The sequence below is a fragment of the Microcebus murinus genome, chromosome 14 (genome assembly GCF_040939455.1).
Source record: "Microcebus murinus isolate Inina chromosome 14, M.murinus_Inina_mat1.0, whole genome shotgun sequence".
In the NCBI taxonomy this organism is placed as follows: Eukaryota; Metazoa; Chordata; class Mammalia; order Primates; family Cheirogaleidae; genus Microcebus; species Microcebus murinus.
Window position 1 is genome coordinate 46,200,971 of NC_134117.1, and position 27,091 is coordinate 46,228,061.

Consider the following 27,091-nt stretch of genomic DNA (forward strand, 5'->3'; position numbering starts at 1 on the left):
TGAGCCTCAGTTTCCTCCAGTGTGGAAAGGGGATTCATTTGTTCACAGTCATTCCTTCAACAAGTATTTTTCGAGCACTTTATATGTGACCAGCACTGTGCCAGAAATGGAAATATACTGGAGATGAAGACAGACAGGGTCCCTAACTCATGTGGCTTACAATGTGATAGTGGACACAAATATTAATCAGACAACTACACACAAAATGAATTCTATTGTAATAAATTCTGTTGTGATAAATTCTCCTACTCAGAGTTAACCTAATCTGGGAGTGTCAGGGAAGACCTTCGTGGAGAGGGCATACTTAGGCTGAGCCCTGCAGGATGAGTAGGCACGACCAGATAAAGATGCCCCAGAGAAGGGAAGAAGCTAGACTGACTCTTAAGGGATGCCTGTGTGGCTGGGGCTGAATGCACAAGGTTCCCCCATCGCAGGTGTTGAAAGATTAAATGAAATAATAAAGCATTTAGCACGGTGCTCAGCACAGAGAGGCATGATCACAAAGATAACACATCTTACTGGTTTGTTGTGAGACAACACATGAAGAATTACTATGTAAACCAGTGGTTCTCAAACTTTAGCATTCCTCAGAATCACTTGGAGAGCCTGTTGAATCACGGATTGCTGTGGTCCCTCCTCCAGAGTTTTGATTCAGCAGGTCTGGCACCAGGTCAATGATACACACTTTAACAAGCTGCCAGGTCATGCTCATGCTGCTGACGGATGGGGGCAGGTGTGTGTGTGAGTGATGGTTTGAGAACCACTGGTGTAAGCTCTAAGGTCCCAAATGCCTGTTGATCAAAGTTGAGTCTCCCACAATGCTCAGCTTTAGAACCTGCACAGAATAACCTCTCCATAATTATTTGATAATATTTATAGTATTTTTAGGATGAGCAAAGGCCCTGGAAAATCTCCATCCTTTCATTTAACAGGGGAGGAACTTAAGGACCAAAAAAGGAGAAGCTGCTTAAGAAACCGAGGAGCCTGAACCCCAAAAAATGTTTTGCCTCTAGAGCATACTTCTGTTGCATTCTGCCATGAAGGCAGCCAATGAAAAGTTTACCCTGCGTGCACCTCCCAAGATGACCTGAACTTCCAATGTGTGTACCTTTCAGACTTTAAACATTCTTACTAAATGAATTGGTTGTTGGAATAAATATATTTTTGAGGGTGAGTCAAAAGGTAACTTCAATGAAATATAATATTTTCAAAGGGAACATACCCCAGAACAATTGCCTATCTTGACTTATGGAGGTACATATTATTTCCACTTCTCTTTTTTGTTTTTTTTACAGGCATGTAGGTCCCTCTCTTCGAGAATTAATAATAATGATACACGAAAGGACAAGGATAGCTGACTTTAGCAGTGTATGTCTAGTTAGGGAATGTGTTTTACTGTCATCACTTCATTTGATCCTCACCACCATATTAAGAGGTCTGTCCTGATTATCTCCCTTTTACAGATGAGGAATCCAAGGCACAGAAAAGTCTAGTTACTTGACCCGGGTCCTACTGTCAGGATTTGGATCCTAGAACTTGGATATGAATCAAGTCTGATTCCACAGCTTGGGATCTTAATTACATTAATGCGATAACTCAGTTGTCAAAAACAAAACAAACTCAACCAAGGTAATTATTGAGCTATTAATAATTACAGTTAAAATAAAATCAGTGCTGAAATGAGTCATAGCAAGCCTGGAGGACAAGGCACATTAAAAAAACTGCCTACAGATGACCAGAGACTCTCCTTTTGACTTGAAAACCCAGCAGTAACTTTTGACCTGTTTCATATTTCAGGAGTTAGACTAGCAGTAACCCAAAACAGGCTAAGAAACAAAACAAAACCAGCAAGCTGAGACATTAAGGTCCTTCAAAAGGAAAGAAATCTCTCTTTGGGATGGTAAATCTTCCCTTCTCCAGAGGAAGGGGCGTCGCCCCTCAGAGATGTGGGTGCAGGTGGGAGATCTGGTTGCCTTTAACTGCTTATTCACGACCCGTGTACTTTACTAGATCTAGTTCTGCCTGTCAGCGTAGCTCCAGGACACTTGGCCAGGCAGGCTGGAGCAGACTCTCTAGGTTAGTTATTTGGGGACGTTCTCGCCCTCTTGCTTACGGACAAAGAGGCCCTAATATAAAAACCCAGACCTTCCTGCTGGCGGATTTTCAAAGATGCCCAGCGATGCCTCCTCCTCATCCACACTCTCCCGCACCCCTAAAACTGTGAAGTGCAAAAAAAAAAAAAAAAAAGAAAGCTTGCTAGGCCTGCAGAAAGCGCGGCGCCTGCGAGGCGGGCACGCGTCTCCCCTTCCCTCCCCGGAACGGTCCCGGCCTCTCTCCCAGTGATGTCAGTGGACTCCTGAGTCGGACCCGCTCCCCGGCTGGTGGAGGGCAGAGAGAGCAAGGGTGTCACCCGCAGCGGTGGCGGCAGCCCGGGGGCGGCGGCGCTCCAGGCCCCCCGGCCCCGGGCGCGCGGTGTCCCCGGCGGCCGCGAGCGCCGCCCCCGCCGGCTGGCCCGCGCCACGCTCCGCCCTGGACGCCGCTCGTCCCGGCGCGGAGGTGCGGCGGGGGGTGGGAGCCGGCCGGGCTCAGCCTGATTTACGGCTCTGCTGAAAACCGCTTCGCTCCCGCAGCATCGGCACCGGCGGCGGCGGCGGCTGCAGCGGCAGCAACAAGTCGGGTGAGTGGCGGCCGCCGGGCATCTGCGCCCGCGGTCCGGCCTGGGGCGCGGCGGAGGGCACCGATCCGGGGTTGCTGGGGCTGGGCAGCGGGTTCCGGACCCCGCGGCGCGGGAGGAGTTAAGGGAGCCGGCTTCTCGGCCCCCACCTGCAGCAACTCGTGTGCGCACGAATCCACTTTGGCATCCGCGGACTCCCACGCCGCGGGGGCGGGGAGAGCTGGGACCCCGAGGCAGGGTCATTGCCAGCCTGCCCTACTCTGGGAGAGTACATTAAGGGCTTTTCCACCAACCCGGTGGACTGGGGTTTCCTCTGGGCCCATAAAAGCCTGCATATTCTGGAGTGTGTGATTACCGTTTCCCCCTCCTGGGGGCCACCCCTCTCTCATTGCCTCCCCCAGCATCCTGACTTGCCCTTTTTCCTCCTCTTTGGCTGCGCGCTGGGTTAGTGTTTGCATCTCATCCACCCAAAACCAGCGGTTAAATATCCCAGTGTAGCACAGGAAGAGGTTCCCTTTTTGGGGGGCCCAAGGCTTAACCTGGAGGCTGTGCTTGCTTGGCTGTGTGGGGACCATTTGCACCGCTGCTTTTGAAGAGGGTGAGGACCTAATAATGACACTTTTCACCCAGAGGCCGCAGCTTGGCTCTCTTCTTTTGGGGTCCAGTGCTTGTTACATTTAAGTAGAAACCATTCCTTAGAGGAAATAGGATATGCACTGCTTGCAGAATTGGGTTGCTAGCAGTCATCTGTTGCTAGGGCAAAGATAATACATTCCTACAAGGAAAGAAGAACTTCCTGTTATTAAAAGAGTTATGCTGATACTTACCTGGTTCAGACATTGGCCATCTCTACAGGATGTCATGTAAAACAACATCCGGGATAAGACAAATCCATCCAGAACACTCTTATTATAATAAAATCTTGGCCATGATGTCAAATGGTATTTGACATTTTGGGTTCCCAAATTTCAGGAAAGCTCGAGTTATGGGGACAATTATTGTCATGATTACATGTTGATTTATGTCATCATAGCAATAATTAAAGGAAAAACTTAAAGACAAAGATCTCAGATGGAAAATTTGTCAGCTGATTGTGTACTTAAATGCCACTGTGACTAGCTTGAGTAATCTTTACTATGCTTGAGGAAAGATCGCCGAGCTTGTTCTTTTAGGTCCTATTCTGATAATTCATGTGAGTTTTCCTCTTTTTTTTGTATTCATGCATATCAGGAAAATAGGGCACGTTTTTGTTTTCAGTGTACTAAATTCAGGAGGGCAGGAAACTTGAATGCTACTTCTGGATCTACTACTTTCCATTGGACTTTGGATTAATTGTTTTACTTCCTTGCTGCAATGTTCTCATCTGAGAAGAGGGAATGTTACCCACCTTTTCTGTTCTAGGCAGGGGTTGGTGAACTTTTTCTTTAAAGGTCGTAAATACGTTCAGCTTTTGGGCCATACAGTCTCAGTCACTCACCTCTGCCACTGCAGTGCAAAAGCAGCAGTAGACAATACCGAAATGGATTTGGCTCCTGGGGTGTAGGTTTTAATTGCAACATAAAATATATGCCAAAGTCACTTGAAACCAAAAAGCTTCTGCTGTCATGGAGATGGGTGACAGTAATTTCAGATAGAATGTTTTTCAGCAGACATGTAAACTACTTGGTTTTCTTTTCACTCCCCCTCCCAGGACTTTCAGAGTAATGCAACAGAAGGCTTTTGAGGAAAGCAGATATCCCTGGCAGGAGTCCTTTGAGAATGTTGCTGTGTGCCTGCCATTCGGTTGCCCGAGGTGTGGAGACCATACTAGATTTAGAAGCCTGTCGTCCTTGAGGGCCCATCTGGAATTCAGTCACAGCTACGAAGAAAGAACCCTCTTGACAAAATGCAGCCTCTTTCCATCCCTCAAAGACACAGACCTGGTCCCTTCCTCAGAACTCCTGAAACAGGGAAAATTGCAGGGCAGCGGCCACGTGGTAAAGCAGAAACCGAGCTATGTTAACTTGTACAGCATCGCGCACGGGCACTCCAAGGACAGGAAGCCATGTGAGGTGGTGGCGGAGAGGCCCGTGTCCTACGTGCAGACGTACACTGCGATGGACCTGCGCGCAGACTCGCTGGATGGGCCGCGGTCCAGCCCCGGCCTTCCCACCTCAGACACCAAAGCTGCTTTCGAGGCACACGTCAGAGAAAAATTCAATCGCATGGTCGAGGCGGTGGATAGGACCATCGAGAAGAGAATCGACAAACTCACCAAAGAGGTGGCCCAGAAAACTGCCGAACTGTTGGAGGTTCGGGCAGCTTTCGTGCAGCTGACTCAGAAAAAGCAGGAAGTTCAGAGGCGAGAGCGGGCCCTCAACAGGCAGGTGGACGTGGCCGTGGAGATGATAGCTGCGCTGAGGCAGCGCCTGACGGATTCCGAGGAGGAGCTGCTTAGGAAAGAAGAGTAAGTGGTGCTGAAACAGGGTGCTAACCCCATTGCGGTAGGCACTCTCCACCCGCAGGCTTTCATTATTTGCAGGTGCCTTGACTGCCTTTCTCATTGGTATAGTTGAACCAGAGGCACAAGGCTTTGATATTATTTACCCTTTCTGTGTATGGTCTGCAGCCCAGCAGGATTAAAGTCAAAATATCTAATTCCTTTTCACCTGGGAACTATAAACCACAGATAATGTTTGGTAGAGAGAGGAGGAGGAGCACAGCCTACCCATGGTGCATCCATTACCAGCACCAAATGGTGTTCAAGGATGAGTTGGAGGGCAGACAGGGTGTGCTGGGAGAGCCCTTCCTTCTTGACAGTCCCTGTGTTGTAAAGTCTAGAGCAGGAGATACTGTCTTCAAGTATAAAAAATATGCCTCAAAGATAAATAATTTTTTATTTATTTGCCATATTGGATTATATGTCCATGTCAATTAAATGTCCATAACTGAGAATTTAACTATAATTCATATTTGGGAGAAGCAGATGTTAGGAAACCCGGAGGAAAGACTTTTTTGTATTGCTATACTTCTTTGACTTAAGTTTGAGACTTTTCTTTTTGTCAAATGATTAGTGAGATTAGATGAAGTCTTGCCCATTTGCAAAGAGCTGATACTGGTTTTCACAAGTTATGGATCGTAGAAGCTATTACTTGAAAAAATCATCATACTTGGAGAAGCATTTTCTTTATCAGTAAGTATGGATTTAACCCAAACTAGAGAAGTATACTTAACAATTCAGTGTATTTCCCAAATGCAGAACGTTGAATTTCATTTTAAATGGAGGCCCAGAATTCATGGAATCAAAGGACATAAAAATGGATAGAGTAAAAACATGCTAGAAGTTAGGTTTCCAAATAATTTGAGTTCTATTATAGAGACTGATTTAATTTCATTCTTTCTTTGCCTTCTGGCACTCTTCTATCTTGTGCTGTCTCTTAAACTAATAATTAAAACTTTCTGAGAAACCCTATATATTAGAGGGATCATTACTTGCTATCACTAAATGCTTACATGCTATCTTGAGGGAAAGCCTAGACACTTTTTTTTGTACAGACTAGACATATTTTAAATTACATGGTTATGATGGATTTGAAACAGCTGCTGACTGACTTTGCTCCTAGGGAAATGATCTCTTGTGAAAAATGTTTCCCTTTTGGCTCCTGGTGTTTTCTGGTGGGAAGTTAGTTTCTTGACCTGTTAATGGCCACCAGGGTGACCCACACTGCACTACTGGAAAAATGGTGGATGGGGTTGCTCTATGTGTAGAGAAGATCTTAGAATTAAATTTGTAATATTTCTGTTTGATTCACTAGCAGTGAGTTTGAAAACCAACCAAATTAATTTTTTCCATTTATTCGTTTTATTTATTAATTACATAAGTAATCGTGAATGTGGGATTTGAGTGGTGGTTGGCTAGAGTATGAGAAGACATGGGAGGGAGGATCATATGGTTAGATGTAGGTTATTGTCAAGGATCTAATTTTTGTTTGGGGTGGTGAGTTCAAGGGTACTTTATTATTAAATATAACTGATTAAGTAAAAGTAAGCCATGCATGGATCAGTTATGATAATATGTTATGGCTAATCCAAGGCTCTTACCTGTCCACCAATTGAAAAACTAATACATACTTGTACAAAAAAAATTTTTTTAATAGGATAGAATTGTATATGTTAGAAATACCCCATCCAATCCAACCATACCCCATTCCATCCTCCAGAGACAACCACTATTAGGTTCAGTAAATGTCCTTCCAAATCTTTCCTGTGTGCATATGATCATATGTAATTTATACACACAGAATTTCTGTTTTTCCAAATCATGACATATACTATTCTGTCACTTATGCATGAAATTGTTTTTGCTTTAACATAATATATCTCAGGCATCTTTTGTACACTAAATACAGAATTATGCCATTCCTTTTGACTATGTATGTATAGTATTCCATGGTATGGATGCATCATGACCCATTTATACAGTTTGCTATTGATGAATACATAGTTTTATGCCATTTTCCTAGTATTAAAAGTAGTGCCTCAGTTAATATCCTTGTCCTTCTTTGTTGACATTTTTGTGAGTCTACGTGAGGGAAATTAGAAGTTGATTTTTAGTATGTCACTTTTGGACAAAGAGAAAGAAACGATTATATTTTTAAAAAGCTTTGGAAAAAAATAGTGAAATTACCTTAAACTTTTGAATATAAAACACAGTCTGAACTTTTTTAAGTCTTCCTTTGAGCCTGTCCCATCAAGTTCTGTGTTCAAGCCTCAAATAATCACTCTTTCTATACATAAAATGGCACTGAAAGAGTCTTGTTTCCAGGGAGGACACTAGAACTCTTGGTCTGAGCGAGAGACTGTGCACAGTGGCCTCAGTGTCTACAGTGTCTGTCCTCTCTCTCCTCCTCCTGCCATCTGAATGGGGATGCAGAGCCAGCTGCCCATCTGCCATCTCGCTGACACAGGGTTGATTTGACCAGATCTGCCTGGCTGAGTGGTGTCCCTTCCCTCCTCACCTCTCCCTCAGAGACCTGTGCCTTCCACCAAAGAGGTGGCCTTGCAGACAAAGGGTGGAACCCACTAGGATTTGTGTTCCTCTGCTCGACACCTCCGCAGGAGCTCTCCAGGCCCATTTGTGAGAGAAAGCTGGTTGTTAACCATCCCATGCACAATTGACTTGATCTCTGCGGACCCTTTGAGTCACAGATGGTAGATTTGATTAAAAAAAATGCGAACATCTAGTATTTAACATTCACGTAAGGCTCTCTTGCTTGTGGTGTTTTTCCTCCAACTTTAAGAATCCTTTCTTTCAAACTGGAATAAAAGACTCCAAGCTGCTTCTGCCCTGGGACCATCTATAGGCTGAATGAAGCCACTTGGTTTGTAGAAGTCATATATATATATATACACTCTGTAACTGAGGAGATTGCATTGGCAAAGCAGTTGACCTTTGAACCATGGGTTTGAACTGCACAGGCCCACCTAGACACAGATTTTCTTCTGCCTTTGCCACCCCTGAGACAGCAAGACCAACCCCTCCTCTTCCTCAGCCTACTCAATGTGAAGATGACAAGGATGAAGGCCTTTGGGGTGACCCACTTCCACTTAATGAATAGTAAATATATTTTCTCTTCCTTATGATTTTCTTAATAACATTTTTCAATCTCTGGCTTACTTTATTATACAGTATATAAAACATATAACATACAAAATTGTGTTAATAGGCTATTTACGCTATCAGTAAGGCTTCCGGTCAATAGTAGGCCATTCATTAAATTTGGGAGGAGTCAGAAGTGATATGGATTTTTGACTGTGTGTGAAGTCAGTTCCCCCAAAGTGTTCAAGGGTCAACTATATTTTGTACTTTTGTGCTGGAGACTCTCATTGTACCCCTGAAGAGAGGTTTCTCTATGTTTTTGGAGTTCAGACCCAAGAAAGAAGTTGCTCATTGTCTTCACAAAGTCTGTGTAACTTTAAAAGTCGAGCTGAAACAGGTATTTACTTATTGAAGAGTATTCAGAGCTGTTGGGTAGCACTGCCTGTAATCAGGAAAATCAATCCGCCAACTGTGCAGGGAGGTATCTCTTAACAAGAAAAGATGAACTTAGTACCTATTTGCTGGCCTCAGTTAGTCTCCTGGGGTTTGGAGAATTTGAGCGTGATAACAGTAATCCCAAATTTACTTATACACTCTTTTGCTGGTGAGGTTGGCAAGTCCTGACGGAGCACCTGTATGTGCTAGGTGTGTGTGATGAGGATAAAATGTGTGGTATTTTCCCCTAAGGTGCTATGCTCTATGTAGAAAGAATAAAGCACGCCCATGAACGTGCCCATGTCCAAACCCAGGGTGGTTTTGACAAGTGCTTAAATACAAGCCACAGTTTCAAGTTGATAAAACATTAGAGAACAGAGTTTTTCTGTGTGGGGAGGCCACACTGAGGGGATGAGGAATAAGGACAGAATTTGCTTTGGTGGCCAGAGGGGAGTGACCTTGAAGGGGCAGCAGGGAGGGCTGCTAGAGGCGGCTCCCAAGTGGACCGAGTAACTTTTGATTTGAGAACTGGAAGGTACCTCCTCCGTCTTTTTCGGGAAAACACGCTCATTTTACAGATGCAGAAAATAAGGCCCAGAGAGAGCAGTGGAATGACTTGCCCAAGGACAAAGATTTAGTAGCAAAGCTGAAACTGGAATCCAATTTCCCTGTCTCTCTGCCGAGCGCTTTTTCCATTAGTTCACTGTGTTCCAGCCAGATTTCTGAAAATGTGATTTTTGCCCAAAGCGTCAAGACTTATGTAATACTGAATGTGGCCCATTTTGGAATGGGCTTGCTTCTTTGCTATTTTGAGAGGGCTGCCACAGTGACATCATTTATTTTCCTGATGTGATTAAAGAAAATGTCAGCCTGCATCGGAGGTGTTGGGAAGCAGGGAAATGGTGGTGTCGTAAGCATGGTCATGATATTGAGCTTCCGAACATGGGACCCAGGGCTTTTAACTTCTAACGAGGGCTTTTAACTTGACTCTGGGATGTCCTTGCTCCTCAGGGTGGGACCTGTGCCACTGCCAGCCTTTGATTGCTGTTAAGAGGCCCCTTTGTGATTCTATCTCCAGTTTCCATCCTACTCCCTTGCAAGTGACAACAGATATAATGTTTCTCTTCCTCTTTCATCATCTGCCCTGTTCCCAGCCTGGAGCATTGTAGTAGACAAATGTTGACTGAGTGTCTGCTGAGTGCCAGGTACTGTTCTAGGTTCTGGTCATACGGTAGTAAACCAAGTGATTCTAGTTCCTGCTTTCACAAGACCTTATAAACCAGAAGGGAAAAAGAGACATCAAACAGATCATTAGAGGTGTGACAAAAGAGACATTGCAGGCTGGCTTGAGCCATTTAATGTCCATTTAGGTTTCTATCCAAAGATGGCCTTGAAATGCTGCCCCTTTAAAAGGCAAGTGTGTCATGGTAACTTGCTTTGCCTCTTGCCACTTAAGTCATTCCCATTTTTGGATCTGCTCTAAAGTGGTGAGTAGGCAACATAGTGTCCAGACTGATCCACAGCTAGGAAGCAAGCCAAGAAAAATCAGGGAGAGTTCCCTGGGACAGAGAGGGGTCCGTTTGCTCCATGTTGTTAGTTCATATATACAGATGGGGTCCTCTCTTTCCAGGCTGTGTTCCCTGCAGACTCATAAACTAATAGAGAATAAACTGGATGTCAAGCGTGCCCTCTTTGGGATGGCATGTGGTAAAATCTGGAAACCCAGGAAAATTTCTGTTTGTCTCTCCATATCTCTCCTTTTTTCCCCATCCCCTGATACCCCACTATACCCCTTCTTTAGGCCTGAGGGGCTTGGAATGTAGAGTTGATCTACTCAGAGCCAATAAGAGTAATTTGATTGTCTCGTTAGAGTTAAGGACCAAGGAGACTAGAGCTGGGCCCAGCCCCAGACGTGTGGCTGGTGTGGATTCCAGCCTATGGGGTCCCCGTAGGAGCACAGAGGCTGACTCCCAGTGCCGGGAGGTGGTTGACTCCCGCTTTGGGGTTTGCCTCCTGGCTGACAGTACGGTCTGTCTGAGGTGCCCTCTGATCAATAGCTAGGCTATTTTCAGCTGGAGGTATTTTTACCATTTCATATTCCTCTGAAGAGGTTCATAAATCAGTAATGTAAAACGAAATTTAAATAGCGTGGTAGAGCCCTGCCTTTGGGAGGAGAAGCCGCTGGTGTTAAAGTGTTGTTTAAGAATAGAGGAGAGGCATCCGTTTTAGATCCCACCCCCACTCCTGTAGGAGGCACCTGTAGGTTACTCATTGGTTTTATGCATGCCCCAGTACTTGTCTGGAAAAAAGAAACTTAAGGATCTTTGTGTTGGTTAACCATTTCAACTAGAAATATAATTGCACATTTCATGCATTCAGCAGAAAGTCCTTGAGCTTCTGTTGTGTGCTGGGCTCATGTTAGGTGGGGGGTGGGGCATCCCAGTGAAGGAGCGCACAAGGTCCCCGAGTCACTGATTTTACAATCTAATGGGGTGCATGGCACAGCTGGTCTCAGGTGGCGTGCGCGGTGACAGGGTACTGTAGGGCTCTGTGGGGAACACAGCAGGGGCATGCTCCCTAGCAGGAGAGCCTGAGGTCAGGGGATCCTTAAGAGTGGGGACTTGGGAAGGGCAGGAGGAGTGACGCTGGTGGAGAAAATAGCATATCCAAAAGTAAGAATCTGGTTCAGCGCAGGAATGAAGGAAGTTCATATAGACACAAGAAGTGATTTGTGGAGAGTAGATTATTATAGTACATGATAGGATCAGTTCTGCATTAAAACGCACAGTTCTGTGCCTATGCAAAATCGTAGTGAGCACCCAAGAGCATTAATGCTCATTTCCGTCAGTCTCCATGCATGCTGCTTGGATAGCTTGTCTTCGATTTTTCTGAATTAACCTATCTTTAACCCACTTCCAAAGAGTAATTGAGAGGGTTCCCTGTGTAAAATATGAAATAATATTATCTATGTTTCAGACCTTATGGTCATCCTGTAAATGAATGAGTATGTGAGATATGGATATTTTTTCCAACTAAAGCTTTGGCTCTGTGGAAAAGGGCTTTTTCACTCAGTCTCCCCTTCTGCTGTGTTGGTTTCTGAATCTGACAGATTTCCAGATCTGCAAATCATTCTGCATAATAATGAACTTCAAGGTCAGTTCCTTATACTATACTTGTATTTTTTTTTTTAGTGTCAAATATTGCTTTGAGAAAGCATGTCTTCCACTGAAGCTAAAAACCTTGGATTTAATAATATTTAACTTTTTTTTCTATTTTAATAAATAAGAAGTCAAAGATGGGGCCGGAAGTGGCCTGGAACCGGTTAATTTCCCCAAAGCTGGTCTGTACCCACACCCTGACTGAGTTTCACTTGGGGCTGCCCTTATCTTCTCATCTCGCCTTCCAGCTTTCACACTGTATTCTGAGTCACAGGGTTGAGAACCTAAAATAAAACCACACAAGTCTTTTACTGTTCTGTCTGATAGCATCGCATTATTCTTTTTCTTAGTCACATTCAACTCAGCTTTGTAATTATGTATTTATTTATTTCAATGTCTGCCTCTCCCACTACGCATATCCATTACATAGTAACATAAATTACATATTTTTTTATGACAAATAACTATTTTTCTTAAAAACAATTTAGTGAAAAGAGTAAAATCATTTTAAAAGTTTTTGTCTGGCTTCTTAGAAAAAGGTGGATTTTAGTAGTTTTACATTCCTTCTGTTGCAAATTTGTTGTTCTGGTTGAGGTAAATGAAAACCTGGTCTCCTACAGATATATTATAAGAAAAAGAAGGGGTGTTTTCATAGTCTTGTCAGATAATAGTGGATATTCTGCTCTGATACTATGCCAAATGTGGCAATTGGTGGTTTCTTAAGGATTAATTGCAACAAGAGATCTGAAACCATATCGTTGAACATTTTGTTCTCTCTTACATTCTAATCCATTGCTCTGTTTTGCACTTGAGGTGAATATTTTACTATTTGGAGCATAATTATTAAAGAGGTTACAAATGCAATGTGGTTAAACCCCTTTCTTTTCCATTTGGAAAAATTCCAGGTTTCTTGGGGAAAGAAGAGGTGATTCTGGATATTGTTCATCCAGACTGAACAGGATGTGAGTGAAATGCACACATGCTATTCCACAGTCAGTCACTCGGTTTTGATACTGTTTTTGTCTAATAAAGATACCCTACACAATCTCAGTATGATGAACTTCTCCAGCCCTCGTTGTCTTGCACGTTTAACTTCTCTTTTAAAACAAAATCATACTACATCATCAGGCTTGTTTTAACTGTCTTTTCCCTTCTAGTTGATGTGATGCATCCACACACTGAAATTAGGTTAGCATCAGTGCCAGGCTGGTTGAAAAATGCAAAGGTGTTAACTTCTCAGCTTCAGGGTACAAGATAATTGGTTAGAGGAAGTTAGAAAAAGATCCTTCTCTTCTACAACATGGCATGACACTCCACGATTGGCTAGGAGCAATGATCTTTTTCAAAGTTTTATATGGAACCAGTAGCAAGACATTGGGTGATGTAAAAATGTAGCCCACAATCACAGGGTGTTGTATTCATATTTGTTCTCTTGCTTTTGTGTTGTTAATCCTGTGAGATTAAGCCATCAAATGTGGCTGTCTTCTAATATGCAAGACTGTGTAAAGAGGGCCCTAGAATAGTATATCCGTACAGAGAAAAAAACTGGGAAAAATGTACCAGATGTTGACAGCAGTTACCTCTGGGTGGTGGGATTTGGGGTCATTTTTTATTTCTTCGTTGTCCTTTGTAAACATTAATTACAACAAATATCTATTTAATATTAGGTGTCAAGCATTGTTTTGAGTGCTGGGCTCGGAACAGAGAACAAAAAGTTGATTTATGATTTAGCAGGGGCTAAACCCAGCAGGGGCTAAACCCAGGCAGGTTCTCCAACAGGTCAATTTTTATATTTCCCCTGATAAATATGAATAAGAAGATAAATGTTGGAAATATTATCAACCAAAATAAATTGAAAAAAAAAAAGACTGGCATGGCACTATTTTTTTTTTTTTGGTTGTTTTCCTTGCAAATACAATTTGAATAGTGTTTCGTGACTCAGTTATTCTAAATATCAGCCAGGAAGTCTCTAGGATAGGCTTGACTCCAAAAGAATAGAAAGCTTAATGTCAGAAAGAAGAAATAGTAGCCGTTTTCCGGGGGTGTGCTTCCATGGTGCTTTTGAGCTATGGTAATACTCCATCCAAAGAATCTAAACTATAACCAAGAACCACGAAAGGCCTGCAGGTAGCATTTGACAGACCTTCCACTCTTTAGCTGCTAGTTAAGTTTTGTGGCTCACCTGAGAAACAGAGCAAAGTGAATGATGGTGGAGCTTAAAAATTGGCTGTGTTCAAGGCTTGAATAACTAGGACCTTGGAAAGAACATATCTTCTGTTGAGGGCTCATATGGAAACATCTGGAAATAAACTTGAAACTTGATGATGAAAGAAAACCCTTTTCCAGAAGGACTCTTATTTCTCTTGTGTAGCTTATTTCAGTTGTGTAGCTACTGAAAGATACTGGAATTATTACAGGAATAGGATAGGAAACTAGAAAAAGAGGGGATTGATATCACTAATATTTCTTTGAATGAATCATTATTAGAGCTAGACTGCTTTCTGTTTTTGTAAATGTATAATTCCTAAGGTTTTGCAGATATGTGACTCTGTAGGAAATGTCAGAAAAGTTTCAGCATGGCCAAGTGTGACATAATATATTTGTGAGAGAAAAATCATGACTAATTGTAAAAGCAGCACAGTGACTAGCAGTACAGAATAAATAAGTTGGAAGCCACTACCAGCTATTTTGCAAAGATCTTATGTAAAACTGTGACTTCCTGAGCCAGATTCCCCGGAACTTCTACTCTTATGAAATTATGAAGTTTAGTAGAAAATAAAGATCAAATGGAGGTTGAGAAGGTACAGAGAAGGCAATGAATTTAACTGACTGTCTAGAACAACTGAATGAAAATTAATAAAAATTAGGGGTCATTAAACTGAAAGAAGCTGAAGGGACCAGTGATCAAAGTCTTTAGAATCTTGTATATGTTGAACGTGGCAAGAACAATGGGAGGTCCTTCCTTGAAGGTTTAGACAGATTTTGGCAACACATAAAGGAAATACTATATCCAGCAGGTAGTAAAATTATGTAATTTGTTAGCTCCAGAGGGGATGGCAGAACATACAAGAGGGATGACTAAAAGGACATTCATGGCTTTTTATTAAGTGAAGACAATAAATAGGGTGAAGAGAACTGTGATAATATATACCTACTGGTAGTGTTGATGACCTGGTGCTTGGGGTAGGAAAGAGGGTGTGGAGAGAGGGGCCTTGAGAGGGGAAGATAAGGTAGAAAAAGGAGAAAAAATCTGTGTGTGTGTGTTTGGGGGTGTGTGTGTGTGTGTGTGTGTGTGTGTGTGTGTGTATTTATAAAGAGATGTTCATGAGGATGGCTCCCAAAATAATGGTGGTGGTCTCGAGATAATGGAGTTTCAGAAGATCTTGCCTTCTTTATATTTTAAATGTGGTGTTTAAATTTTTTTTAAATAAAGAGCTTATCTTATTTTATACACCAGAAAAAAATGTTACCTTTATACTTCCAGTAAAATAAAAGGAAAATATAAAATGGCAATAAAGCTATTAGCAATTTTCTGGATTTGTGGATTTATAGAGAATTATGTAGCTAATAGTATCATCTGAAGTATTTTGCTCAGCTTTTTAGGGGAAGGCCCATTGCTCCTCTTATGTCAGTACTAGAATAGCTTTCCCATTGGTCCTTGGCTTGGCCTCAAGGTGGCTTTTTCAGTCTCAGTTCAGAATTGGACAAGACGACTCATTTGATGTACTACTTCGGTGCTCAGCATGGCCTCTTGTCTCTACACCTTCCCTCTCTCAAGACCATTCTCGCTCAACAGCCAGACTTTTAAAAATGTAAGTCAGAACTTATCTCAAAAGCAATGCATCTCAATGAATCTCAAAACCAATTCACTGGTTTCCCATCTTAATTTGTAATAAAATCTGGAATCATCACAGCGACCTATGAGGCCTAACCTGGCTCCTTCTCCATGCAGACCTCCTTACTGTACTTCAGACCCATCTGCATGTCCCTGGTTCGTTCTTTCCAGTTGTCTGTGTGGCTTGTTCCTCAGGGCTTCCTTCAGGTCTCTGTTCTAGTGTTACCCCATCCAAAGTGTTATGTCTGCTTTCTGAAATATTACCCACCCCTTTCCTTACTCTGTGAGTCTGTCCCTTTGCACCGGTTTCAGTTTTCCTATGTGTTATCACTTACATACCTGACATATGTATTTGTATATTGTATAGAGACTCCCTCTACTAAAATGTAGTTTCTAGATATAATCACTAGGATGTAATTTTATCGCTTTTGTCATTGCTGCAGCGGTACTGCCTAGGATGGGAACACACATAGTAGGCACCCAATACACATGTGTTGAATGAATGAATTCCTGTCTCATATTCTCCACTCTGTGTTCTGACATTTTTGCTTTGCAGAGAAGTTGTCACATTCAACCATTTCCTGGAAGCAGCAGCTGAGAAAGAGGTTCAAGGGAAAGCTCGGCTCCAGGACTTTATTGAGAATCTGTTGCAACGTGTGGAACTGGCGGAGAAACAGCTAGAATACTATCAAAGCCAGCAGGCCTCCGGCTTTGGGCATGACCTCAGTGGGCATGTGGTGAGTCCAGCCACCAAGGGTGAAGTCTCTGTGTGTGGCGGGAGTGGCCTGTGGGTTGAGGACAAAGGAAAAGGGAGATGGGTGACTTGCAGGGACTCTTTAGACATCATTGGAAAGCACTGCTTGGGCCATGCCTGTGTTGTGGAAGGGATGCCAGGGATACTAAGCACCTGGAAGTAAGCTAAATCCTGGGTGCACAGTTTCCAGCTCGTCTTGGCCCTCTCGCTCCCAGCCATTGCTGAGTTGGTAGATTGAAGATTGGTAGATTGTCATCTTCTGTGGTAACAACACCTTCTTCTGGAACACCTCCTGAAGGACCTACCTGAGTCTGTTTTACAGTTAATTTTTTTTTTTAATAAGTAGGAGTACATGCTAAAATAATGCTAAAAAAGTTTAGTATAGTAAATACATAGACCAGTAATGTAGCTTATGATTGTGTACTGTACATGAATGTATGTGCTATACTTTTATACTGACAGCTCAGTAGGTCTGTCATACCAGCATCACCACAGAGACGTGAGTAATGCTTTGTGCTGTCACTACATTATGGCTAAATTGGTAGGCGATAGCAGTTTTTCAGTTCCATTATAATCTTATGTGACCAACCATATATGGTCTCTTCTGGACTAGTAAATATTAGTGACCAACCATATATGGTCTCTTCTGGACTAAAAAAATAAATACTTCTATATTTGTAAAATAAAAGAGTCTGAAGTATCCAAAGAAATCACGTGTCCCAGCCTTGGTGTCCAAGTAGGTCAGAAATTATCCTGCTTTGGAGCTCTTCAAGAGAATCTTATAAAATTGGCCCTTCTCAGGAAAGCAAGATCCAAGCACATATCCTTTTTATTTTATTTTTCCCTTAGTAGGGAGGAAAACACTGTTCAGCAGTCTCTATAGGTTAAAATTCTTTAAGTAGATTTGTAAAAAGAAAAAGTCACAGATGATAGTTCTACAATAGATTTCTGTATATAATTTACATATAGTTTCAGGGGCTTAAGAAACACCCAGAGCTCAGATGAGAACCCTGGATGTGGGTAAAGACCCAAATGCTCAAAAGTGGCTTTATCCAGACTACCTGGTCTCTCTGGAGGGTGGAGGGAGATAATTAAGCATGCTCCAGGGGAGGCGTGGGCATATTTGCTCTCTCTGTGATATCCTTGGTGGTATAAACACAAAAGCCAAAGAAGGATGTTTGATCCTCCAAAGTGGTTTATTTATAACATTTTCAATGCTTATTGAACTTTATTTATGCTTACCTCTTTCCCAGAGGATTAAAAATTATTCTTTTACTCCCCCTGCCCCCAACCATGGACTTTATTATAAGGAAAAGAAAGATAGGAAACATTTATGCTGACCAAAAGATTAGCAAGGTTGCTGTTAGTTGATTAGAAAGTTTGCTTTGTGCTTTCTGGAAGCCAAGATTAAAAGGAAACATGATTAAATAATTACATTAAATAATACAACTAATTATCCAAAAGAAGGAATTAGTTGAAAGGCAGGTGAATAAAAGAAGGAAGACAGGAGAGGGGGAGAAGGAGAGAGGAAAGAAATGAAGAAATCCTACATGGCACTTGCTGTAATAATGTACCCTGTACCTTAGAGCAGCACAGCGATACAAGCAAGCCCCAGAACTTTCCAGAACAAAAGTAGACTGGAAGGAAGAAAATTTGTTACATCTATGAGGTTTGGGTCACTACATTCAAAGCAGTCTCATCCATGCGACATATTTATTATTCTCTGGGTGGGTGTCTGTGGTCTTCCACATGCAGCACTCCTAAGGGGCAACTGTCACCCCACAACTTGGTCCCTCTGTGTCTCCTCCTTGGGAAACCGTGAAAGTATCCAGTCCTGACTAGCTGTGGCTGCAGGGACACTCTTTGAGCCTTTCCTGCTTTCTTCCATCCTACTCTCTGTCAAGAGAGGCTTGTGGCATGAGGTCACGGAGCCCAGGTGTGAGGTGAAGAGGCCTGGCTGCCGACCGGGCAGGACAGTTTGTCTTCCTGGGCCTGTAGTTCTTCTGGAAAGTGAAGGTTGGATCAGTACTCTCTGAGGTGTTTTGGCCTGTTAAATGATCTGGTCATCATCTGACTTTGCTGGTTGGGAATTCTAAAATTAAAAATGTAGCCTTAACATTTTCAGTATTTAGGCATGTAAGTCACCCACAGCTAAGAAATACATGAAATCCTCCTATGCTAAGCCAAGAGGAGTCTCAAAGAGAGGAAACAGTGGAAGGCAATGAGTAAGAAGGAAGGCCTGTTCGTTCTCTTTTTTTTAAATATTTTTTTGCTCACTTCCTCTGCTCAGTTTATTTTTTTAGCTTGAAAGTTGAACACTTTTCAAGAGACGTAGCCAGTCATTATTTCTCATCACACCAAATCACACAGTCAACAGTTGGGTAGCATCTCAGCTCCTCTTGTCAGATATGTACATACAAAGTCATATATAGTCGTGATGCTTAAGGTTGGGACACGTTCCAAGAAATGTATGGTTAGGTGATTGTGTCATTGCGTGAATGTCACAGAGTGTACTCACACCAACCTAGATGGTATAGCCTACTCCACGCCTGGGCTGTATGGCAGGCGTCCTCAAACTACAGCCTGAGGGCCACCTGTGGCTCGCTGAGGACATTTATCCTGCCTGCCGGGTGTTTTTGCTGCTGCTGCCTGTCCTGCTTAGCAGCCGACTCATCATGGGCCCACAGTGCGCATGTGTGGAATGTGCGCCGAACCCTCCAACGGCCCTCCAGCGGTCTGAGGGACAGTGAACTGGCCCCCTGTTTAAAAAGTTTGAGGCCCCCTGCTGTATGGTGTAGCCTGTTGCTCCTAGGCTACAGACCTGTACAGCATGTTACTGTGTTGCAATTGCAACCCAGTGGTATTTGTTCATCTATATATATGTAACTATAGAAAAAGAACAGTAAAAATATAGTATAAAAGATGAAAAATGGTATAATCCTATAGGGTACTTACCATGAATGGAGCTTGCAGGACTGTAAGTTGCTCTGGGTGAGTCAGTGAGTGGCGAGTGAATGTGAAGGCCTAGAACATAACTGTACACTACTGTGGACCTTATAAATACTATACACTCAGGCCATCCTAAATTTATATTTAATTTCAATAATAAATTAAGTTGCTTACTGTGACATTTTTACTTTATACAACTTTTAAATTATTTTTCAACTTTTTGACTCTTTTTTTGTAATAAACTTAGCTTAAAACATGAACATTCTACAGCAGTACAAAGATATTTTCTTATATCCTTATTGTATAAGCTTTTCTATGTTTTTAACATTTTTTTTTAATTTTTAAACTTTTTTGTTGAAAACTAAGACACAAACGCACACATTAACCTAGGCCTACACAGGGTCAGGATCATCAATGTCACTGTCTTCCACCTCCACATCTTGTCCCACTGGCAGGTCTCCAGGGACAGTATCACACAGGGAGCTGTCATCTCCCATGATAACAGTACCTTCTTCTGGAATACCTCCTGAAGGACCTACCTGAGTCTATTTACAGTTAACTTTTTTTTTTTAAATAAGTAGGAGTACATGCTAAAATAATGCTAAAAAAGTATAGCGTGGTAAATACACAGACCAGTAATGTAGCTTATTATTGTGTACTGTACATGAATGTATGTGCTATACTTTTATAACTGGCAGCTCAGTAGGTCTGTTATACCAGCATCACCAGCATCATCTCACATCACAGAGACGTGAGTAATGCTTTGTGCTATGACATTGATGGCTACATTAGTAGGCGATAGTGGTTTTTCAGTTCCATTATAATCTTATGTGACCAACCATATATGGTCTCTTCTGGACTAAAATGTCATCATGCAGCACATGACTGTATGTACACACAAATATACATAGATATGTATGTGCACACACATATACACATAAATTATATATACATACACAGAAAATGTATACAAATATGGTGGGAAAATAATAGTTATGTCCCAAATAGGACATGATCTGCCTTCAGCAGATTTGCTTCACCTAAGGAAGAATTGGCTAAGTCAAATAAAATAAAGTGCAGTTAGATTATAGCAAGGAATTTAGAAACAAGAGTTATGTGTGAGCAGGGCATGATCTTTGTCTGACGGTTGGAAGGAGAATACGTTGCCATGGGAAGACCAAGAATCAGTTGTGTGATTTGTAAAAGGATTGGCAGATATATTTTCCCCTTGTTTCTGCAGATAATACTTTAAACTCTACTTTGAACCATAATGTGCCACATTATAAGACAGTCTGCAGACTTTATAGGCCATTTCTCCTTGTTACTTAGTCTATTTCACTGTAATACGGTTGATTATCTCTTATCCGAAATGCTTGGGACCAGAAATGTTTTGGAGTTCAGATTTTTTTCAGATTTTGGAATATTTGCTTTCTATTTACTGGTTCAGCATCCCTAATCGAAAAATCCAAAATCTGAAATGTTCCAATGAGCATTTCCTTTGAGCGTCATGTTGGCTCTCAGAAAGCTTCAGATTTTTGGAACATTTTGGATTTTTGGGTTAGCAATACTCAACCTGTAATAGTTATCACTATGTGAAATTGTCTTTACTTGTTTACTCATTCATTGTGTTTCCCTCCTCCCTGAGACAAGGGACCCCATATATCTCGCTGGCAGCAGTTTCCACAGCACCCAGTAAGCACTGTGCCACCAATACATTTGTGTTAAATGAATTACTGCTAATCCTAATTTAGCAACCTGCAGGACATAAACATAATGCTTAAAATAAGATTATCCAAGCTGTTTCATGACCTTCCATTTGAGCAGTTCTGCGAATGATTTTGACAGATGGGAGAGTAGGTCACTTTGTGTCTAATTCAACAGCATTTTTCAGAGCATAAAGATAAAATATCCGAGTAAGCATGTTGTATTTTTAGAAATCAGCCAGGTGAAAAAGAACATCAATGCTCAAGGGGATTGAGGGAAAGATGCAGATGCCAACGCATTATTTCAGAAAAGGCACTAAATGTGAGGGGAAGGAAATGTTTCCATAGCACAGGAGAATCTTAACGTTAAGAAGTCACCTTAGGAAGAAGCCAGTTACAATATCAATCTAGGAATTTCACTGCTCTCTAGAGGTGGTCATGAGAAAAAGGGAAGAGGAGAGAGGGAGGGAACTGAGGTGGATGCAGGAAAGGAGATGAGGAAGATGGGCAGTTTTTGCAGCAGCCTTAGTGGTGAGGGTGAGAGCCCCTCGGCTGGGGTTGGTATTTATGACTGCTCTGGAGGAGGGAGCTCAGGTGTGCAAGCAGAAGGGTGCAGGGGAGTCAACTCAGAACATTCTGCTCATCCTGCAGCGCTGGGGCAAGAACTTGCCCAGGTGGGGCTGAGGCGCCAGAATCGTGGGTTTCTGGGTGCTCTACACCTTCACTAAGCTGGACCAAATAGGTTACCAAAGATGTTATTCAAAGCTTCCCCTGTTAAAAGCATCCTAGTTATTCTTCGTATTTATAGCCACAGATGTCCTGGGAGGCCACATTTAGCACTTTGATTACAGCAAAGACGAGGCTCCTCATTTTATAGATGAATGTATATTACAGTTTGAACATCCCTAATCCAAAGATTGGAAATTCTAAATGCTCCAAAGATCTGAAACTGTTTGAGTGCTTCCAGGGTCATCTTCAAAGGAAATGCTTATTGGAGCATTTCAGATGTTGGCTTTCCAGATTAGAGCTGCTGGACCGGTAAAGTAGAACGTAAATATTCCAAAATCTGAAATACTTCTGCTTCTTCTGGTCCTGAGCATTTCAGATAAAGGATATTCAGCCTGTTCTTAGGTTGACTTTCAGTTTTGAAGCTCTTTATATTTTTCCAGCCTGGAAACTTTGATCAAAGACTTTCTTGGTCCTTATCTTAATGTTCTCCCCTTTCCCTAAACAAAAAGAAGATAAAGGGGCGAGAGTAGGAGAAAAGGGAGGTAGGTAGATGGGCTGAGTGGGCCAGGAGGAGCAGTGGCCTCCTATATGTTCACCGAGAGGAGAGCTGAGGGAATTCCGTAGTGGCTGTGATAACAAGCCTCACCTCCACCCCAAACCTCACCCTTTATAGGATCTTCGGAGAAATTCTAATACAGCCATTGCTTTCATTTAACTTACTATGTACACACTTCTTTGCACATGCAATATTCACATGCTTTTTAGGGAGGTAGGGCAGAGCAAAGGCTTGCCCTCACACTTGTAAAGCACTGAGCCTTCACACCAGGTGCTTTTAACTTTGCTGCCTCGGTTTTCGAATCTATAAGATTGGAAAAATAATGCTTACCTCGTAAGGCTGTTTTGAGGGCTAATTCTGCTTGTTGTGTGGTCAGTATTTAACCCAGCGTGTGGCATAAAGACATGCACCATTTATGGGACCTATATGCATATGTGACGTTCATGGCCTATTTTTACCCTCTTCGTTCATGTGTTTCCCTCTCCACAAGACATAATAAGTTCCTCACATTCCCTGAGGTCCCAGAAGGGTTCTTTAGCGAGATTCATAGGTGCTAAGGTTGTAGTTATGAATAAAGCATTTTTGAAGTCTGAGACCCCTTTGAACATTTGATAACACTGTTGGCCTTTTCCTCAAGGAGGGAAGCATATACATGCACTTACTCATTCTCTCCTTCTCTCCCCTCCCCATCTCTCACTTTCACATAAAATTCCAAAAGGCAGTGTGTATACATGTATGACAAATTGATAAACTGTTGCTTACATATTTACAGTAAAGTGAGCAAATTTTGTTATGCCTAAATAACTTTTTTTAAAGGGAGAGAATGATTTAAAGGAGGAAAAGCCCTGTGCATTTTTTTACAGTTTACTCATTTATTAAAGTTCAAGGAGCTTATGGCTGAGAAATCCTTATTGGTGATGGTGGGTTGAGGAGCAAAAAAATGGAAATGAGGATGCATTCCAGGTCCTCAGAAGCTGCTGACCCGGTATATGCCTGAGCCATCTGTCCCACCTTCTTTGTATTAATATATTGGAACCTCATGTCAGGGTGATGCCTTTTTCTATTACAATTTACTAATTTCATACCAAACCCAGCCAGCATGAACAGGGCCAAAATATTGCTGACTTTTGATTATGTCAAAAGACAGAAGGCAAGAATCCCATCTTGCCTCTTTGGGGACATGAACCTCAAAAGTTTTCTTAAGGAACCTTCTTTGTAGCTTGCTGCAGACAGAAGAATGGAGGGAGTGATCCTGTTATGGTGAGCTTGGTTTCTCGGATTATTTTAGTATAGCAGGGACATGTTTTGGCCATGCTGCCCAAACACCAAGTTGGCCCTTTCTCCACATTTTCTTTGCTGTTCTCTCCCATCGGTCTGCCTGCTGGTGTGGCACCACTTCTTCTAGTAAAAGCTTCATGCGGGAGATCCAGGAACTGAAGGCTGGCAATACGCTGGGTTTGCCTAGAAACTGGATGGTGACATCTGGATCACAAAATGATAATTATCAACTTGTTCTGCAAATGAGGGCATTCCGAGCCCAGCCACAAAAGTGCATGCAGCTATTTTATTGCATGAATTATTAGGAGTGGAAAATAATCTCGGTGATAAATGGCCTCAGGGACAGTTATGGAGTTGGTCTTCATATGCTCTCATTTTAGAAATGATGTATTTTAGGCAATAAACATTTTATGCCAATTTTCCCCTTAGTCAATACATTCTGACCAGCCACAGCTGCAGTAGATTAGCTGCAAATACAGCCTGAATCAGTTAAGAAATAATGGTACATCATTCCAATTTATAAGAACATGTTTCTTCAAACATTGCTCTATTGGGGGACTCTTTGACTTTTTGAAATTTTTGAGGTCTGCTGACACAGACTTCTGAGAAATCTCAGAGCAAGTGCCCACAGATGCTCCCTGAGTAAGTGAGGGTGAGCAGGAGACGCTCTTGTTTGCTGATGTAATGGCTGGTGGCTCCGGTAGTGCCACCATGCAACAGTCCACGACTTCCTTAATGTGCATTCAGTTTCTTTAAAATGCCAGAACGATTTTTAAAACCAAATCCATCTTTCAGGGGAAGTAACATTTTTTTCTCATTTGTTTTCCTCCAGCTTACAGATGTCTCGTCAAATAGGAAGCCCAAATGCCTGTATGTATATTTTTTTTACTGGGACCATTTGATAATGTTTGTATTGAATGTTTTCCTTTTGTATTTTATATGCTATCTATGATATAAATGGATTTGAGAGACTTAGGTGAAAATTTAAGTGGCCGTTGGCCCAAGGCCACACAGACTTTACCTAACTTTGTAAAATGCTGATGTGACTTTCAAATATGCTAATAGTCTATTAGTGTATGGCACTGGGGTAGTACTAGAGTATTTTCATAGTATTTTATAGTATAACTTTCTCTTATTGAGGTGTAGTATGGTCATAATAGCTCTATAGTACTATTACTGTAGTATATGTTTACTACATTGTATAGTATAGTATAGTATATATTTAGTATTGCATAGTATTGTTTAGTATTAATATAGTATTGTATAGTATATGTTTACTACATTTACTACAATCTATGAATCATGTATTTGGAAATAGCCGTACAATGGATTTGTCTGAATTCCCTAGTGGTCACTCAAAGAGTCAAGAGATACAAGTTCTGGTGCTGTCTTCTCCATAGACCACTGTATGCATTATTTGGTGTGGTCATTGCAATCTTCTATGCCTCAGTTTTATCACTGGCAGATAGGACCAGTAATATCTCCCTGGGAATATAGTATTTTGTGATGATTTCATGGAGGCCATGAGCATTTTTGGAAGAAAAATACCAATATATATTTGTCTGCCTGGCAGTGTTATCACCACTGTAGTATGCAGAAGTGATTGTGCCATGAGTAGTTATTATTCTTTTAAGGTTTTAAAGAAATCTTTCTTTCTGTTCATCTCTCTTCCACCCCTCTGCAGAAGCCGAGGGCACCCGCATGCGGCCTGTAACCACCCTGATCTCAAGACCCACTTCCATCCCAAGGGAAGGAGCCACCTGAAAAAAGCCAAGGATGACAGAGCCAGCATGCAGCCCGCCAAGTCCATTCACGAACAGGCCGAGTCCTCAAGAGAACTCTGCAGACCGCCGAAGAAAGGGGAGCTCCTAGGGTTGAGCCGGAAAGGCAACATCAGGCCCAAAATGGCTAAAAAAAAGCCAACGGCTATTGTGAACATCATCTAAAAGGGTGGGTGGCTCTGGACCACCCTCGCTGGGTTTTGAGGAATGTTGTTCCAGGGGCCAATGATAGTGTCCTTTTGGACACATCCCATAGTAAGACACGTTGGAATGGCAAAGGGCATAACACATCGAAGCACCTTGATTAACCAGAATTCAACAAATGGGAAACTCAGTGAAGCAGAACTGTATTATAACCATACCCTTATAGAAACTTGCAAATTACAGAAAGAATAAAAAAAAAAAATTAAAGTTTTATTAAAACAAAGTGGCAGCTTCTAAAATAATTGGCCCAGTCTCCAGTGGTTTTGGCATCTGGGCTTCTATGCAGTGGTCATTAATTCTCAGGCTCAAAGCCACACAAGATGACAGGCATTGGGAGAGCATTCAGCTGTGCCCACTGCTCTCTAAATTGGGAGGCGAGGAATCAGAGTGTAAAGTTCTGTTAACAGCAGTGAAATAAAAATATTTGTGTTTGTTTTTAGCCTTCCCCTCAGTTAATTTGAAATCCTCCAAAATAAGGATTCTGGTTTAATCAAGATTTCAGTCTTTGGGTTGCTTGCAGGACTTGCTCAGTCAGACTTCAGTTCTCATGTCGACGGAACTGTTTTTCAGTTTTGTTTGATTGAGGTTGTTTGGGGCCCCAGATGCATGGTTATTCAGATTTCGGTACACCTCTGCTGTCGTCTTTGGCTGAGCATTCTGCGTCCTCACACCAGGCCTCCAGCCTCTGTCTTAATAGCAGCTGCTTCTGTCGCGATGGCTGGGGAGGACGGTAAAACCCTGCTGACCAGCACGCAGCTTTGGCGCGGTGGCTGGGGTGGTCGGAATGCCAGCGAGTTGCGCGCTTGGTGGCACCGTGACCATTCTGGAAGCACTGTGGCTGTTACTTGGCCCTTGCCTAGGACCTGCTTCCCTGGCAGTGTCAGCGGCTCACTCTCTGTCAGATGTGGACTTTATCTCCACTGGCCTAGCTTTTCCACTCAGCAGCTCACTTCGCCTCCTGCTGCTTCTGTGCCCTTTCATGACTAAAATACACGTTCTTACCTTTCAACCGAGTACCTGGAGTGTTCACTGTACATTGCATTCTAAGGTAACTTCTGAAATAAACAATGCATGTAGGAGCCAGAATCTGACACTGTCCTCCCCTTCCTCCTGCCCCAAACGGCTTTTGTTTCCACAAAGAACTATCTGTGAAGAACATCCTGCTTTATGATTTTCCTCAAGAATAAGTTCCCGTGTTAAATTTTTCCCTTACATTTAGCAATATCATCAGATCTCACGCAGAGTTCAAAAGTGCTGACATCCTTCTGGAAACAAGAATAATTTTGTCCACAAAGGGTACATATATATATACATATATATATATATAAAACACATATAAAATATTTATGTCAAGTATATTAATAATTTATTTTTAAATACTCATGGAGAAAGTGTGTTTGTGGTGAGTGGTTTTTAAACTATATATTTTTGTTCATGTAAATTGAATTCTCTTAATT

General features: G+C 42.1%; 1 protein-coding gene across 1 annotated transcript; it reads left to right on the forward strand.

The window, feature by feature from the left end:
• Nucleotides 1-2,536: 2,536 nt before the first annotated feature.
• Nucleotides 2,537-26,928, forward strand: ZNF365 (zinc finger protein 365). The gene is made up of 5 exons (XM_012762744.3): nucleotides 2,537-2,677; nucleotides 4,365-5,120; nucleotides 16,237-16,417; nucleotides 24,482-24,519; nucleotides 25,334-26,928. The coding sequence occupies exons 2-5, from the start codon at nucleotides 4,378-4,380 to the stop codon at nucleotides 25,593-25,595; spliced, it is 1,224 nt and encodes a 407-aa protein (XP_012618198.1). The 5' UTR covers nucleotides 2,537-2,677; nucleotides 4,365-4,377; the 3' UTR covers nucleotides 25,596-26,928.
• The last annotated feature ends 163 nt before the right edge of the window (nucleotides 26,929-27,091 follow it).